This window comes from Gekko japonicus, unplaced genomic scaffold (genome assembly GCF_001447785.1).
Source record: "Gekko japonicus isolate JY-2015 unplaced genomic scaffold, Gekko_japonicus_V1.1 scaffold1498, whole genome shotgun sequence".
Lineage (NCBI taxonomy): Eukaryota > Metazoa > Chordata > Lepidosauria > Squamata > Gekkonidae > Gekko > Gekko japonicus.
This window is the reverse complement of record NW_015176494.1, coordinates 423230-440543: the sequence shown is the minus strand read 5'-3', so window position 1 is coordinate 440543 and position 17314 is coordinate 423230. Positions and strand designations below refer to the sequence as shown.

The 17314-nt window shown below is 47.0% G+C and overlaps 1 protein-coding gene across 1 annotated transcript in view; it reads left to right on the top strand.

Moving 5' to 3' along the window:
- The first annotated feature begins 424 nt into the window (after window positions 1-424).
- Window positions 425-17314, top strand: part of BTK (Bruton tyrosine kinase) — a 32382-nt gene continuing 15492 nt past the window's right edge. The window contains 9 exon segments of the mRNA XM_015427286.1: window positions 425-550; window positions 6765-6950; window positions 8173-8271; window positions 9757-9823; window positions 10708-10791; window positions 10966-11094; window positions 12646-12713; window positions 12824-13005; window positions 16714-16776. Coding sequence (XP_015282772.1) covers window positions 6810-6950; window positions 8173-8271; window positions 9757-9823; window positions 10708-10791; window positions 10966-11094; window positions 12646-12713; window positions 12824-13005; window positions 16714-16776 — 833 coding nt within the window. The 5' untranslated portion in view covers window positions 425-550; window positions 6765-6809.

Sequence of the window (17314 nt, the reverse complement as noted above, 5' to 3'; positions counted from 1 at the left end):
CCATCCAAACTGGCAAGAAGAAGAATCCTGTGCAATCCTTACACTGACTAAGATGGTACCCCCAAAAGGGTTGTGTACTTACTTGGCATCTATTTCTGTTGCCTGTTTGTCCTGCTGCTTCTCTGTCTGCCCATACAGTCAGTTCTGGGCCCCCAACCCCTTCCCCTTCTCTGCTTTCGCTGCAGACACACACCTACTGTCCCTTACAGCCCTGTACTGCATTTAGGAGCCTCTTTCTTGTACCAGAAGTGCAGGTGGCTTCATGGCAGAAAGGAAACCAAAGACGTTTGGCCAGAAACTGAAAAAAGGGGAACTGAAAGGGTGGGGTTAGCTCCGGGTGACCGTCTTCCCTGCAGTTCAGCACAGCTCTTGCACCGCGTCTTCTGCCGCCGCCGCCGCTGTCAACCGTTGAAACACTCAGGAACCAGCAATCCATGTGCAGGTTGTTCCAAAGTCTGCATGCATCTGGGAAGTCATCGCCTGTGAGGGAAGCCAGCCACAGGGCCTGGGTGCGCCTGGGTGCAGCAAAGGAGTGACGACCACCTGACCAGTGAGTCTTTTGTTTTAGGCCAGCCAAAGATGAACAGGGCCATAAAGAAGGGGGGGGGAAATCTGTTGGGTGCGGAAGGGAAGATGATGGTGATAAAAGTGGAGATTGTGCAGCTGTGTTGTGGACACGACTGGTGATTCCTGAACACTGAGTTCTTGGATGTGAGCGTGCTCGTAGGGGCTAGATCAGAGTTATTCAATTTAATTGTCTGCCAGGCTGGCCTGCTACTTTGAGCTTCTACCCTCGAAATCCGTTGACTTGGCCTAAGCACCTGATGGCATCCAAGTCATGTTTCTTTCGTCTTATGTATGTGCACAGTAGGCTTGCCAACTCGGGAGTGAAATTCCTGGAAGTTTGGAAGTGGCATCTGTAGAGGGCAGGGTCTGAGGAGGGGAGGGATCTTAGCAGGGTAGTATGCCATCGAGTCTACTTGACAACGTAGCCATTTTCTCCAGGGGGAACTTATCTCTAGTCTGAAGATCAGTTGTGATTCTGGGAACTCTCCAGGCCCCACCTGGAGGTTGGCAACACTAGAGCACAGATACACAGATGTTCTCTTTTTACAGGACGTGGCCTCGTTTTTTGATGTCTTCTTTGGGGCTCTTTTTAAAAAACAGAGGAAAATGTCCTCTTTTGGGGTTGGAAGGTTAGGAATATTCCTGGTTAGTAGTGATTATCACAGCTTAAATAGTAGGGTTTTTTAAAATGAGATTTGTCATGGTGATCACTTGTTCGAAATAGGCGGGAAATATGTCCTCTTTTTTGCTTTTCAAAATATGGTAACCCTTCGTGAGCACATGTGTGGTATCCAAAGGAAAATGGCATTCAAGGCTAGGGTGCCAGTAGCTCAGGAACCAGAAATCCATGCAGCCCTTCCATGATGGAGGCCAGAATTCGTTCTCTCTCTCTGTCTTTTCCCCAGGGCATGTCCCTGGCCTATTCAGATCGCTAACTACTGTTCTATTCACACATTGTGTCAAAATCTGGGCCAGGGCTAGGTTAAGACATGCTGAGGCCCTAAACAATGTCAAATTTAAGAGGCTTTGTAGCATTATCCCCCTCCAAGATAATTCAGTCATTTTTAGTTCTGTTTATTTTTGTATCTAGGGCCCCCCTCATCATCTGTGGCTCTACACTGCAGTTTATTTAGCTTGTGCATGATTCTAGCTCTGTTCTAAGAAATACTTGCATAGTGTGCCATATGAAGTTGTCCAAAGGCGAGAGAGTGCACAGTGCGTGTGGGTATGTAATCCTTCGACTCCTGGGGGGGGGGGGGGGGAGCAAAGCCTCCGACTAATAAACAGTGCGTGTGTGTTGTATACCTTCGACCCCTGGGGGGGGGGGGTGTAGCAAAGCCTCAGACGTATTATCCCATGTAGCTGGGTACATTCTTTAAAAATGAAGCATACACAAGAGATACAGTCATGTCCAATAGCCAGCATATATATATTTAAAAGCAGACCTGTTGCTTCTTCGTACCTTCCCAAAATGCCAGTGTAGAAGTTGAGGTTTACCACACGGCACGGCTTTGATGGATCAGCACGAACTTCCTCCCAGCCATCCAAGACTGAATTTGTAAACAAAGTTAAAGAAGGCTTAAAGTAAAGGTAAAGGTTCCCTTGCTCGAAAGCCAGTCGAATCCGACTCTAGGGTTGCGGTGCTCATCTCCGTTTCAAAGCCGAAGAGCCAGCGCTGTCCGAAGATGTTACCGTGGTCATGTGGCTGGCATGACTAAACACCAAGATGCACAGAACGCTGTTACCTTCCCACCGAAGTGGTACCTATTTATCTACTTGCAATTTCTTGCTTTCGAACTGCTAAGTTGGCAGGAGCTGGAACTAGAGACGGGAGCTCACTCCGTCATGCGGCACACTCAGGTCTCGAACTGCTGAACTTCCGACCTTCCACAGCCTGCAGTTCAGTGTCTTAACCACTTGAGCCACCGCAGCTCCAGAAAGAAGGCTTAAAACGCTGCAATTTGCTTAAAAATGCCCAAACTCCGAGAAAGGGTTTCTTGGGCACCCAGCCTGAGGAAGCGTTCTGTCCAGCTCCAAAACTTACCTATTGCATTGGCAATGCTGGTGAGCCTTAATGAAGGTCTTCCCCCCTCCGGCTGTGAATTTTAATCAGTATCGTGCCTGATTTTAATCAGTTTTTGTGACTCTGCACATAGGCTTTCATCTTATCTCACGTTCTTTCGTGATTAAGAGCTGTATCAAAACCTAAAGAGATAAGGTGCTGCAATTTCCAGGCATCTGAGATCCTTTCTTGAGTACAACTTGCTCAAAACCATACCCAGCCCAAATGTACAAGCAATTCAAGTGGCTGCTGGAGGCACCAGTGTTTTAGGGGTGCTAGTTGACAGTGCGCCTTCTGAGATGAGTGCTCTGTAATCTTTTCAATGTAGCAAAGGGTGCTGGAAATCAAAACTGGACCCTGTCGCAAACTAAAAAAAATGGCAAGAATGCCTGGGCCACGCTCCTGTGATCGTTCAAGTACAGAGGGTCCAACTTGCCCCTATTTACCAAAGACAGTCCCATTTTCTGGGACCTGTCCTTGCTAAATCATTGCCCCTGTTTTGGAGAGACAAATGCTTTTGGAAAACATCCGTGAGAATTTCTGTCCCTTGGGGTCCAGTCCAGGGGTCATTTCCTGCGGGAGTGCACAGGAGCGGAGCTCCGGCAGTAAGGAGCCCAAGGGGCAGGCACATGCAACAAGCTCCGCCCCCTGCTCCCAGCAGCCCTCAGTTGGGCCACAAGGAGCAAGAAGCAGCCAGGTAAGTTGCAGAGCCGCCGCCCCCCGGCCCGCCTTCAGGTACAAGCTCTCTCTCCTCTGTGAGGACAGATCTGCGTGTGTCCCCCCCCATAGCTAGCAATCCAAAACAGTCCAGTGGCACCTTTAAGACCAAGTTTTATTCAGGTACAAGCTCTCCCTCCTCTGTGAGGGCAGATCTGCACGTTCCCCCCCCCCATAGCTAGCAATCCAAAACAGTCCAGTGGAGCCTGAGCAGTGGGTGTTGCCTTCTGACACACTTCCGGTGATGTCAGGGAGTGTGGCATATGCAAATAAGTTATGCTAATAAGTTATGCTAATGAGCTCCTGCACTTCATTGTCTACAAAATCCAGTCTAATAACTCATGACCAGGGCCTCTGGAACTGAATTGGGGGAGTGTGGGTGTGAGTGTAGCATCTTGTCCCTATCACACATGCATGGACATTAAGGTGCTATGTAGTGTACAATCTATGGTTTCACTGGCTAGTGGGGCTCTTTTTAGCTGCTGATAACTGCAGTAGAACAATTATACTACCGTAACACAATGTTCCTGCTATTTCCGCCCCCTACTGACTGGAGCAGTTCACATCCTGAGCAGAATAGAACTGCTGTAATCTTAAAGTGGACAGTGCAAGACCCTGCATGGCTCCCGATTGCTGCTGAGCGGGGCTTCCTGTGTTAATGAATGGCCACTCGCATGCACAGCTTAGAGTGAACACTGCTGTAGCATATCTTTACCTTCTTGGCATTCAAGGATGCTATGTGGAGGGAAGCGGAAGTCGATGGACATCGTTCTGTGGGCACCAGTTGCTCTGGGGACCCAGACAAAATGTTGTGAGTGTGCATCTGTAAGTTCAGTCCCCATTTATTGACAGGGTTGCCAGCCTCCAGGTGGGATCTGGAGATCTCTGAGAATTAGAACTGATATCCAGGCAACAGAGATAAGTTCCCTTGGAGAAAATGGCTGCTTTGGATGGTGGACTTTAAGGTATTATACACCATTGATGTCCTGCCCCTCCCTCTCCAGGCTCCGCCCCCAAAATCTCCAGGCATTTCCCAACTCAGAGTTGGCAAGTCTGTTTACTGAGGGAAAGAAAAAAGCATAACTCTACCTGACAGGGTTGTTGTGGCGGTAATGTAGGAGCCACGTATAGTGTCCTAAACTGCTTGGGAGAAAGACTGCATATAAATCTGAGGAACAGCATAGTGGAAACCAACAACTAGTCTATTTGGCAAGCCATATCGTTTGTTTTCATTGGATTCGAGGGTTGGGTGTGAAGGATTATTGGGTTAGCAGAGTGCTCAAGGCACATAACGCAGCAGGGCCTATCTGGTTTGTGTGTGCAGTCAAGAAACAAAGTTACAGACGGATCCTCTTTATCTTTGCAAAAGCTACTATGAGTCCATTCTAGGCAGGATAGAAACAGGATTCTAATCTAGTCTAACTAGCTAAGATGGATAGAGATGGAGAAGAGTAGCATCGTGTGGAGAGAAGGTGTCAGGCTGGAAGGGAGATTCCCTGAGAGCAGCAGTCGGCACATCAAAGGAATAGCGCCAGGGCAGTAGAAAGGAAAGGATGATTAGGGTCCTGGCCTATCTCTCTGACTCTCTACATAGTCTCCCTCTGAAGTCTGAGACTAAAGAGACAGTGCAAAGTCCTTCACTTCCAACAGGGTGAGGGTGGAGCAAAGGGAAACTTCATTTGGAGCCCCATGCTGGGGGGTGTCTAGGCAGCTCTTCAGTTATTTAAAACAGAACAGACTCTTTCAGAGTAAGTGACTGGAGCCTGCAACAGACAGAACTTGGTCTCTCATTGAATGAGGACTGGGGGAGAGTTTGGGTAGCAGTCCTCACAATCAAAATCAGGGGTGTTATAAACATGTCTGGGCAGCGTTGGAGACAATGTGAGCAGTGTTTCTGTCCATATTATTCTCCACAGAAAGCAAGGTTTTATTCAGTTTACTTGATTTTCCTAATCTAATCTGTTTATGTTAGTGATGATGGGGATGGAGGAAAGGACCACGAGGAGAACAGCCAAAAGTTCTGTCTAGTGACCATGCTGCATGGGACCCAAAATCTCAGAAGCTTCTGAGATTTCATCAATCATGGATCTTAAGGAATGAACAGTTCCTTTCCCCCCCCTTAAATGAAAGCTAAGATTTTTAATTTGGTTGAATTCTAGTTCTGTGCCTGTGGCACTAATTCAGTATATGTGCAGTATATTGTATACTGCCTGTCCTGTCCTGGAAACTGCCTGTATACCTGATGCTGCCTGTATTTCTAGCTGTGCACAGTGATGCCAAATCAGGTACTAAAGCAGCAGCTGGAAGGGTGTGCTTTGAAAAAGACCAAAAGAATACAATCTGCCAGACAGTTGTCTTGTGCAAGCCACATTCAAATGCATAGGAAACAGAACAAGAACCTGGTTTCTGGGATAAGAACTCCCTGCTGGAGCCTAGCATATAGGACACTGTAGCTGCTTCCAGACTATACTTCTGCAGTGCTCAGCCGGCAGTTGCAAGCAGAATTACAAGTGGGATTCCACAGGGAATGTGCCACCCTAAGCAATTTCTTCTACCTCCATTGAAGGGTGTAACTCTGCTTAGAATGGTACTGTTAATACCACTCTATATTCCTAATAAAAATCCAGCAAAAGCCATCCCCATGGGCAAGTCCATTCAATATATTTACTCAGAAATAAATCCAGTATGGCAAGGTTCCACTTCTCCATGCAATGTTCCTTTTCTTTCTTTACAGCTTAATTAAATATTTCCTAAAGATTCAGTATATGTGATACAACAGTTACTTATCAGTACTTGTTTGGGTGGGTGAGGGTGACTTAAGTATTGCTTTCCCCCCCCTTTGCAGCAGTTGCCTTCTGTAAGGTCTTTCTATTATTGTAAAAGTGTGATAACAAAATTATGATTGTAAAACACATAATGGTTGCAGAGTGCAAAGCAGGACTTAATTTTCCCACCTCCAAACAATAACTGGCAATTAATGAACTATGTTCAAAGCAGAAGAACAGGAGAAAATTTAAAAGGACAAGACCTCTGAGAAACCCGCAATAGCACCAATTTTGTTTTAAGGGTGGTTTTTTAAATTACCAAAAACCAGATCTTTAAAAAAGATGGGAAGACAACACAGAAGAATTTGAGTGCATTGGTTTGCTAGCAGTATCATCTGGATTCTCCATTAAAACTGACTGAATGAATGAATTAATGCATGCAAGCATGAATGAATGCATGCATGCATGCATGCATGCATGAATGAATGAATGAATGAATGAATGAATGATGGGGATTTGAAATAGCTAATGTGGAAGCACCCTTCATGATTCCATGAAAATATAAATATTTTTGAGCAAGGCACAAAAATTATCAACCTGAAAATCTAAAAAGCAAGTTTGTAGCCCTTTAAATCTCATTATGTTGGCAGCAGCAGTCCAGCAACTACACCACAGAAGAGGAGGTGGTGGAGGAAACCATGTCGAACGTTATCCTGGAAGGCATCTTTCTGAAACGATCTCAGCAGAAGAAAAAGACTTCCCCTCTCAACTTCAAGAAGCGCCTCTTTCTGCTGACGGAGAGCAAGCTCTCCTACTACGAGTATGACTTTGAGCGCGGGGTGAGTCTCAGAGGAGGGAGAACAAAATGAAGGGCCCAGCGGTAGTTAGGGATAACCCGAATTAATGAGAGTGCATGGTTGAAGGCCTCGGAAGGGAACCCCCTGGAGGCTGTCCAGAGGGATATTAAGGAAGGGAACCATGAAGGGATCCCCATGGACTGCTTAGCCCAAAGTTGCACAACTGTGACCCCCTCCCCAGCTAAACAGCCTACCAGCCATGTACGGTGGTCTGTCAGGAACTAGATGTCCCAGCTTGTGCACCCACCACTGCTAAAAGAAGGAGGCACCAAGCATCTGGCAGGCCACAATATATTGTATGTGGCCTGCCTTTGGTTTGTTGGGTCACAGGCAGTGTTCCCTCTAAGGTGAGTTAATGTGAGCTAGCTCACCGTTTTTTAGCCTCTGGCTCACAGATTTTTGTCTTAGCTCAGGAAGGATGGCCTCCAGAGCAAGCTAAATTACGCCAAATCGCTTGCTCACAACTTTAATGCCAGCAGCTCACAAAGTAGAATTTTTGCTCACAAGACTCCACTCCTTAGAGGGAGTGTTGGGTCACAGGCTGGGCAGGCCTGATCTAGCCCAAGCCACTTGTCCCAGGATGGGGCAGGGTAAAGGATCAAGTGCTCAGGAACAGTTGCAGCCCATGTGTCAGTTGTCAGGATCAGGAGAAACAAGTAGATGTAGAGTTCTTCATTTCTCCAGTAAGGCTTCCATGCCATTGCATGGCAAAGAGGAAATAACAGTCAGTGTTTTTGCCACCATTGTGTCTCTATGTTGGGAAAAGCTTTGCTTGCAACAGGGAAAACATGGTGGCCACCTTGGGCAGACGGCCGAGGGCAGGATCTTTCACTAAAGTTCTTGTCTATTCCTGAGTTCAAATCTACAATCACAACCATGTTAAGCACGTGAAACCTGGAAGTGGCAAATGCTGATTTGTGGCCTGCCTTTCAGTAGCAGTTTGGGTAGGATCTGCAATCAAGGCAATCGGATGTCCTGCTCTTCCTAAAGGAGATGCATGTGCGGAAGGCGGCTACCGCTGGGCACACCGGAGATGCAGATGTAGGTCTGCATCAAGATAGGTCACTTAAGCCCTGTTCAACTTGCCCAGTTTGTCTTTCAGTGCAGACAGGGATGCAATCTCCATGCATCTTGGGTGGCTCATGACTAGCACTGGATCAAGGCCAGAGGAGCTAAACTTTCCCCCCACTTCTCCCTTTTGCAGCGACGAGGAAGTAAGAAGGGGTCGGTGGACATTGAGAAAATCACCTGTGTGGAGACCGTGATGCCAGAGAACAATCCTCCCCCGGAACGGCGGGTCCCAGTGAGACATTTTGTGCATCTTGATTATAGACAGGCACACCAGGCAGCCCTGCTTAAGTAGATTCATCCTGTTCTTCAGGCCATTCTGGCCTGCAGTTACCCAATCACATCTGGGAAGGAATAGCAGTCTTTTTTGGGGGGGGGGGTATTTTGTGTATGTGTGTGCACACGCACATGTGTACCTGGAAGTCATGGCAACCTCTGGTGACTGAGGGACCCCTGCTGGGGGCCTGGAGGATATTCAGAGAGGTGGCTGAATAAGGCCTGCCCCCCACCTCCCGACTGCTGGTGTTCCAAGGAGGTCTCCCATCCAAGTCCTTTCCAGAGTTGACCCTGCTTAGCTTCCGAGATCCGACAAGATCAGGCTTGCCTGGGCAATCCAGGTCAGGGCAAAAATAGCAGTCTTGAGACACAGAACAGCTGCTCCCGCAGGGATGTTTTGCTTTGCCCTGGCTCTCCAACTGAAGCAGGGTTTGTTTGTTTTTTAGTATCTGCAGCATATTGTCTTCCAGTCCTCCTCCTTCTGTCAGTTTCCATGGATCCTCCTGGTTTGCCCTGATGCTTCCTGAACTTGCTTTACTCTGATCTCTCCAAACATTCTGTAGCCAAAGCAGATTTTCTCACCATGTGGATGGGAAGGTGTGGAGGTGCATAACCCCCCTGCCTATTAGCCACCATTTCCCCTCAATATCTCACACTTGCCACTATTTGCCCACTGGGGAAACTGACATGTACACAGAAGCTTCCCCAGTATGGCAAATTTCCCCAATGGGGCTGTTCCAGATTGGGAAAATAGCACTGGGGGAGGATATTTAAGCCCCCTCTCCACACAGTCCTGATCCACAATGGGGGCCCTGCGGTCTTGGATCTCCCAGTGTCAGGGGTCATTTCGTAGAAAAAAAGCTAGGGGAGCTAATTAGCATAACTCATTAGCATATGCCACACCCCCTGACATCAGGGGCCTGGCGGTGGACCTGCAAGGCCAGCGGGAGTGCGAGGAAGCCCTGCCAAGGCCCTCCCTGGCCCCAGACAGGCAGGGGTGGGGAGAGGCAGGGAGGAAGCAACTTACCCTCCCTCTTCTCCTGCCTCCTCCTGGCTGAATGAGGGCCGGAAGCGGGGCGGCCGGAAGCAGGGGGTGGGGCTTCGTCATGTGCCCCGCCCCCTGCACCTCACCCGGGGGAACTGCGTTCCCCCGCGTTCCCCCCCAAAATGACCTCTGCCAGTGTACATCTGTTTCAAAAGGCGGATCTATAAATAACATAATGTGGGGCTAGACACAGAGAATTAACCCCACTCAGAGATTATATGGAAACCACAGGCTTTTAAGAATCGCCTTCTCTTGAGTTTAGCCCCACACCCCAGTGGGATTCTGGCCATGTTCACTCTGGGGAAGGAAGTTAGAATCTCCACATTCTTCTAGATGTGAGTACCAATGTGATGAGAACCAGAGTCCAGTGCACTAATCTTCCATCTCTTTCGCACACAGCAAAAAGGAGAGGATTTAAATGAGACAGAACAGATCTCCATCATAGAGCGTCTACCCTTTCCAGATGAGCTGTCCTCGCTGTCAACACTCCTGTCACTGACATCTGGGCCTTTGGGGCAAGAAGAAGGTGTGATTCTTTGGTTGTGGCCCTAAATGGCTCCCATTTCACTTTACTCTATGGTAACGCCAGTTCTATTAAAACATTCTGCTATAAGGTACTGATTAAGTGTCTCCTGAGACGGCCCATTCCAGCTCCCAAATACATGTCCTGCTCAACAAGGCACACCTAGAACCTAGTCTGGAATTTCCTTCTAGTTTGGACCCAAAATGTGGGCCTAGATCATTCATGATCTGAAGCAGTCATTCACTTAAGGGCCAAATCATAGGGCCAAACCGCACAGTATAGATTTTGGCAAGCTGGGTCCAGGTTTTCCTGGAGTCACACATTGCAGGGAAAGGGATTTTAAAAGTTTCTGGGTCCATTTTGGCTCAGGAGGACGGTGTGGGGGAAGAGGGGGGGGGTCTTGTTTTCCCCACACACACAGTGTCATCCTGAGCCAAACTGAGCCCAGTCAGGATTTTAAAAATTCCTGCAGTCGCTGTTCCCCAGACCTGACACACTAAAATTCATAAGGTGTAATATGGCCCTTATCTGATATGGTTCCAAGAGACATGACCTGCCATTGCACCAAAGAGTCATGCCTGTTTTTTTAAAGCTATCTGACCTTCTAAGTCATGACTACCCTCTTTTCTGACACACACACGTTAAAAAAAAATTAATTGCATCTATTTCCAGTATTCACATTTTGGAAATCCAAGCATGATCAAAGAACGAGGCTAGTTGTTTGGACAGGAAGAACAAAAAGAACAAACCAGCCTGACGTTGCACAGGCAATAGTCTATCTACAGTGCATGAGAAGAAGCACCTTTTTCCTTGTCTGTCTGCCTCTTAGGTGTTGTATGATGAAGGACCCCTCTATGTCTTCTCGCCAACAGAGGATTTACGAACCCGGTGGGTTCACCAGCTGAAGAAAGGTGAGTTCTAAAGACACATTATGCCCTCCCCCCCTACCTGGGTCCAGGCAATCAGATGCCTATTGTGAGTTCTGTGCTACAGACTTAATCGCAGACATGTGTGTGTGTGTGGGTGGGGGGTGATTCAAATCCAGTGCTGTATAAAACACCCCCCTTTTGCTCCACTCTCTGCAGTGATCCGCTATAACAGCAACCTGGTGCAGAAATATCACCCTTGCTTGTGGACTGACGGCCTCTACCTCTGCTGCTCCCAGACAGCCAAGCTGGCCATGGGCTGCAAACTTGTGGAGAGTCGAACTGGAAGTAAGAGACCACCTTGGTTTCTCTTTATTTATTTAATTAATTAATTCGCTGTGTATCCCACCCTCTCCGCATAGCAGGCTCAGGGCAGGTTCCAGTTTGGTGGAGTGGTTAGGAGCACGGACTCTAATCTGGGAGAACCGGGTTTGATTCCCCACTCCTCCACGTGCACCTGCTGGTGTGACCTCAGGTCAGTCACAAGCTCTTTCAGAGCTGTTCTTTCAAGGGCAGTTCTCGAGAGAGCTCTCTCAGCCCCACCTACCTCACAGGGTGTCTGCTGTGGGGAGGGGAAGGGAAAGGAATTGTAAACCGCTCTGAGACTCCTTTGGGTAGTGAAGGGCGGGGTATAAATCCAATCTCTCTTCTCTTCTATAATACAGAGACAATTAAAAACAATTTAAATACATCAGATAAAATACAATAATATTCCTATGTTTCTAATCAAAGCCTCAACAGAGGAGGTCTATTTCAGATTGGGGCTCCCAGATAGTAACACAAATCTATCAGATCTATCTATCAGATCTAACAGCTCTATCAGACCTAACACATCTATCTATCAGATCTAACACATCTATCAGATCTAACACATGTACATCAGGGGAGTACCATCTGGAACTGTGGAGTTACCATCTTGGACTTAGGACATTAGTAATGGATTGAGTACTGTGGTTTTAATGTTGGATGTTTTATTATGTTTTAATATGTTTTATATATGGCATGGCTAATGGCCTGCCCTTGTTAGCCGCCCTGAGCCCACCGGGGAGGGCGGGATATAAAGATTAAAAATAAATAAATAAATAAGATCTGACCCACTGAAGGGGAGGCCCAATAGAGGGGGGACACCCGCCACCTCAACTAAAAGCCTGGTGGAAGAGCTCCGTCTTCCAGGCTCTGTGGAACTGTAAAAGGTCCCTCAGGGCCCTGATCTCATAGGGGAGCTCAGTCCACCAGGTAGAAGCCAGGGCCGAAAAAGTCCTGGCTCTAGTTGAGGTAAGACAGACATCTCTGAGGCCAGGGACCACCAGGAGAATGCTGATTGGCAGTTCGCAAAGCCCTTCGGAGGTCATGTCCCTCCTCCCTAATGCTGGCAATCATCCAAAACCAACAGCCACATAATGCTTTATATGGAGAGTATTTAATTAATGGAGAGTATTAAGAGTAAATAAGAATTATCGTTATTGTTATTTATTTGCTTCATTTATACCCTGTTTCTCTTCCCAATGGGGAACCAAAATGGCCTAAATCCTTGTCCTTGCCGCCATTTTATCTTCACAACAACCCGATGAGGTTGGTTAGGCTGAGAGTATGTGACAGGCCCAAGGTCACCTGGTGAGTTTCCACAGCAGAGTGGGGATTTGAACCTGGGGCTCTCAGATCCTAGTCCAACACTCTTAACTGCTACATCATGCCAGCTCTCGGTTGTTATATTTCCTCTGGTGTGTGTTGTGTACCATGACGGTAACACACAAATGTGCACAAAAGAAGCTGAAAGCATTTTTAACATCTCTTATGAATGCACCAGGATCAATGTGCTCTGTTTTCCGGTTCCTGAAGGTTTCAGAAATGTCCATTCTCACCACAAAGTAGAGAAGCCTCTACCGCCCACTCCAGAGGAGGAACAGGTATGACTTGCAGGCTCTGGTAAATCTCTTGCGATGGGTCTGACTGGGAGGGGGAAGCTGCAGAGCGAGGGAGCCCCCAATTTTTGCTGTCCTCTTGTATCTTCCCAAAGATAATGAACAAGCCATTGCCCCCCGAGCCAACCGCCAGTTCCCCTTCCAAGATGAAGAAGGTTGTGGCGCTCTACGACTACACCCCGATGAACGAACAGGACTTGCAACTGCAGAAGGGAGAAGAGTACCTTATATTGGAGGAGAGCAACGACTTGTGGTGGAGAGCCCAGAACCAGAACGGGTGAGAGCCCAGTGCAGAGGATCCCTGGCGTCCTTCTCAGCCATTCCTCTCCCACATTCTGCTTCAAGGGAAACTGAAATGATGGCCCTTTTCAACCTGCCTTCGTATCCCGTTTAAGTAACTGGCTGCTAATGGGTTTTCCCCCTGTCATTTCAGACAAACCCCTTTTAATAACCGGCCGCTAGCGGAGTTTATTTACCTGCTCATACAAACCCGCTTGTGTCGGGCTAGCAAAGCGTGGTTGAGTCGCTTTTGAGGGAAACAGCTTTTTTCCATTTTCAGCCCCTTCGTTGTGCTTCTGAATCGCTGTGGTTTGCTGTTTAAAATGCCCACAGCACTTCCTACGATGCCGCTTTCCCCCACCCTTTTTCACCGTGCAATCTTCCTCGTACATTTTTTAAAACATTCTATGTTGAGAGCTACAGCGCTAAACTTCAGTGTTATAGCAGCACCATTGAGATGCATGACTCCATGAGGTCAATGAAGTCATCTCAATGGTGCCGCTATAGCACTGAAGTGCTATATTGATTTAGCGCTATAGAATGGCCAAAAAAAAGGTCAGGAAGACTGCACAGTGAAAAAGGGTGGGGGAAAAGCAGCACTGTTTGAAATGACCATAGCGCTTCAGAGATGGCTCAGTAACGGAAAGAAATTCACTGTATGAAATCCCTGTCCATGTATCGCTTTACATGAAATCAGGCCAACAACAAATAACATCCAGTTTAGAATGGTGATTTGAAAAGAGCCTGTGGTTCCAAGCAGTGTTTAATGTAGTGCTATAGGCCCAAACTAGCCCAATCTTACCAGATCTTGGAAGCTAAGCAAGGAAGACCACCAAGGAAGTCCAGGGACACGCCACAGAGGCAGGTTACCTTTGTTAGTCTCTTGTCTTGAAAACCCCATGATCTCCATAAGTCAGCTGCGATGTGATGACACACATTCCTTGTAAAAACCCAGCAGTGTCTGTCTTCACAACCACAAGGTCCTACTGTCCACTCAGGAGTGAGGGTCAAAATGGACCATTTGCTGAGAGATCCATGGTGAGAAGCTTCCCAAGCATCTTTTAAAGCACAGTTACAGCTGCATTGGGGCCAATGTGGATTGGGCCCTGCAGGAAGGGGAGGAGGGATGTCACCCTTCCGCACTCCATATGGTTTTTGCAAAACGAAGTGGGGCTCCCCGTGCCTTTTAAAGGACAAAAGAAAGGCAAAAGATTTTGCTCATTTAAATGACTTTTAAAGAGCAAGGGTGGTTTTAATTAGTGAAATCGTGCGGGAGCAGAAGATCAAACTCTCTCTCTGTTTACCATGTGATGATGATCCAAATCCACTCTAAAAGACTGGACGATCCAATCTCAAAGATTGATTGAAGTAATGTCTAATAATAATAATTGTGTGTTGTCAAGTCCCAACCAACTCATGGTGACCCCAGGACCATGGGGATTTCAAGGCAAGAGATAAGCAGAGGTGGTTTACCACTGCCTTCCTCTGCGTAGCAACCTTGAACTTCCTTGGTGGTCTCCCATCCAAGTACTAACCATGGCAAACCCTGCTTAACTTCCAAACTTTTACAAGATCAGGCTAGGCTGGACTATTGGTCTGCTAAATCATGTCTAGTTGAACTAAAGGTCTTGCTCACCTAAGGTTATGCTCCTCTCTACAATTTCCTTTTTGTTCCTTGATTTTACAGCTTGTTCTCTGATCAGGTCAATCCTAAACCAATTGTTAATTATCAGTACTGAGAGAGAGAAGGTTTTTATTGTATTTAGCCATAGGCCATTACAAACAATTATCAGTACTGAGAAATTTGGAGGTGGGGGAATTGAGTATTGTTTTTCATTTGTAGGCAAAACCACTCTCATTGTTTTATGGTGGTGAAGATGATGAAATTACATTTTTATTTTATTTTTTGCAAAATGATAGCAGTTTTGACTGCACACTGGAAGTTGTTTTGGTTCCTTCCCCGAAAATAAGAACTGATCATTCAGCAACTAAGCAGGGAATAATTAATCGAGCCAAAAAGAAGCAGAAAATGGGGAGAAGATTAACGGAACAGTTAAACGAAAGGAAACTGCATAGAACCTTGTCAATCCACCTGTGGACGCTTATGCGATAGCTGCATTATTTAAAAATTGGCTACATATCTGGTCTGCAAAAAGACAAAGAAACAACATAGCAATCACTATAATGCAACAGGTTGCCAACACCATTGTCTGGATTCTCTGTTCTAACTGAGTGAATGAAGCTGGGCCATTCCAGACCTAGTGGACAGCATGGAAGTAATCAGTGCTAGGAAGTACCATGTCTCTCCTCACCCTTCCCTTTGTGCTTAAAAGCACATTCTTTGGGCATGCATGCACACACTTGCATGAGAGTTACAGATACCACTATAATCCCCCTGCCTTATGTGCAAACCCCCCCCCCCCCACCTTTGGGACATGATCTGAAACAGCTTAAGGCTTTGGTATCCCGTCAATTAACTTTCTGATAGCTGCCTTTCCTTCTTCCTGTGGAGTTGGAACTAGATGAACCACATTCAAGAGCTCCTTCAGATTTCTTGCCACTGCTCTATTTCCTCTACACCAGCAATGTGCTAGGAGATGTACAGAATGCAGAAATGATGTACCCCCTACATAGAGGGCCAAGAATCACACTTGCAGAGTGTGGCACCCACCCACCCCGCCCCGCATTTCCTGACCTGAAACAGCCTTCTTGTTTGGATGCATGTGTATTCTATCCATTTCAATGCTCCCTCCGGCTCTTTCAGATTGTGACAATGGGGTGGGGTGGGAGGCTGAAGCCCCTCCCTCCACTTCGTGGTCCTGATCTGATTTAGGGTTCCGCACTCCTCAGAACTGAGTTTTGATGGGAAACTTGCTGCTACTGTCTGACTGCAAGCCCCCACTGTGGTCACGAGCATAATGTAACACCTAGTTCGGACTGCAGTCATTCTTTTGGTCTTAAAGGTGCCACTGGACTCAAAATTTGTTCTACTGCTTCAGACCAGCACAGCTGACCACCTGGATCTATCCTTTTTCTAAGGTACTTGTAGTTTGAGGTGTGGTATGGTGGAGTTCGAAAGCAAGAAATTGCAAGTAGATAAATAGGTACCACTTCAGTGGGAAGATAACAGTGTTCCGTGCACCTTGGTGTTTAGTCATGCCGGCCACATGACCACGGAAACGTCTTCGGACAGCGCTGGCTCTTTGGCTTTGAAACGGAAATGAGCACCGCAACCCTAGAGTCGGATTCGACTGGCTTTCGAGCAAGGGAACCTTTACCTTTTACTATGGTGGAGTTAGATCTTCTAACTGTGAACGCTGTGCATCCTAAACAGAAAAGAGCATGAGTCTGGTAGCACCTTAAAGACTAACAAAGTTTGTGGCAGGGTATGAGTGTTCGTGAGTCACTGCTCACTTCTTCAGATCTTCAGATTCTGTTAGTCTTTAAGGTACTACTGGACTCTTGCTCTTTTCTGCTGCTACAGACAGACATGGCTACCCATCATGATCTACATTCTAAACAGACTATGGTTCCCAGCATTCTTTGGGAGAAGCCATGCTAGTTTAACTGCTGTAATATCGATATGTTGTGTAGATGTGCCATGTGTTCTACCGTTTGTCAACTCAGTTTTACCTTTGTCTTTCTTCTTGGGTCTCCATCTGTTCCTTGGAGAGTGGCTTATTGGTCTTTTCCTTCCACTTGGCAGGGAAGACGGTTACATTCCAAGCAATTATGTCACTGAAGCAAGAGATTCCCTGGAGATATTTGAGTGAGTGCTCTCGAAACTGCACTTCTGAAGACAGAACTACACATTTGAAGGAAGACATGGGATTAGCAATCATGTGTTTGTTTGTTTGTTTGTTCTTTATGGGGAGGGGGGAGCACAGTCATGTTATCAGTGGTGCATAATGCTTTCCTCACCTGCCAGTTCTCGCCTTCAAACATGCCCCTGGCTCTGGCCATTTTAAATTGCCTTTTCCCATTCAACCAGGCTGTTAAACCAGAAGCCCAATAGAGTAGGGAGGTGGGGAGGCATGATTTGGGGAGGAATTTGCAGGGCAGGATTTGTGGATTTTGGAATGGCTAGGCATCCATCCCTTCCGCCCATTCGCTCTCTCCTACAGATACCCGGTCTGTCCCCACATTTGCATTTCCTTGACAAATGTGGGTTTGGGAACAAGGGTGCTGAAAAGTACGCAAATTGAGAGTGATTTCAGCAAAGCGTACTTTATTCTATCCGGAACAAGACGACTTTGGCCGGCTCGCAGGCCGGCTTATATCCCCGAGAAACCGCCACCCAAAACACA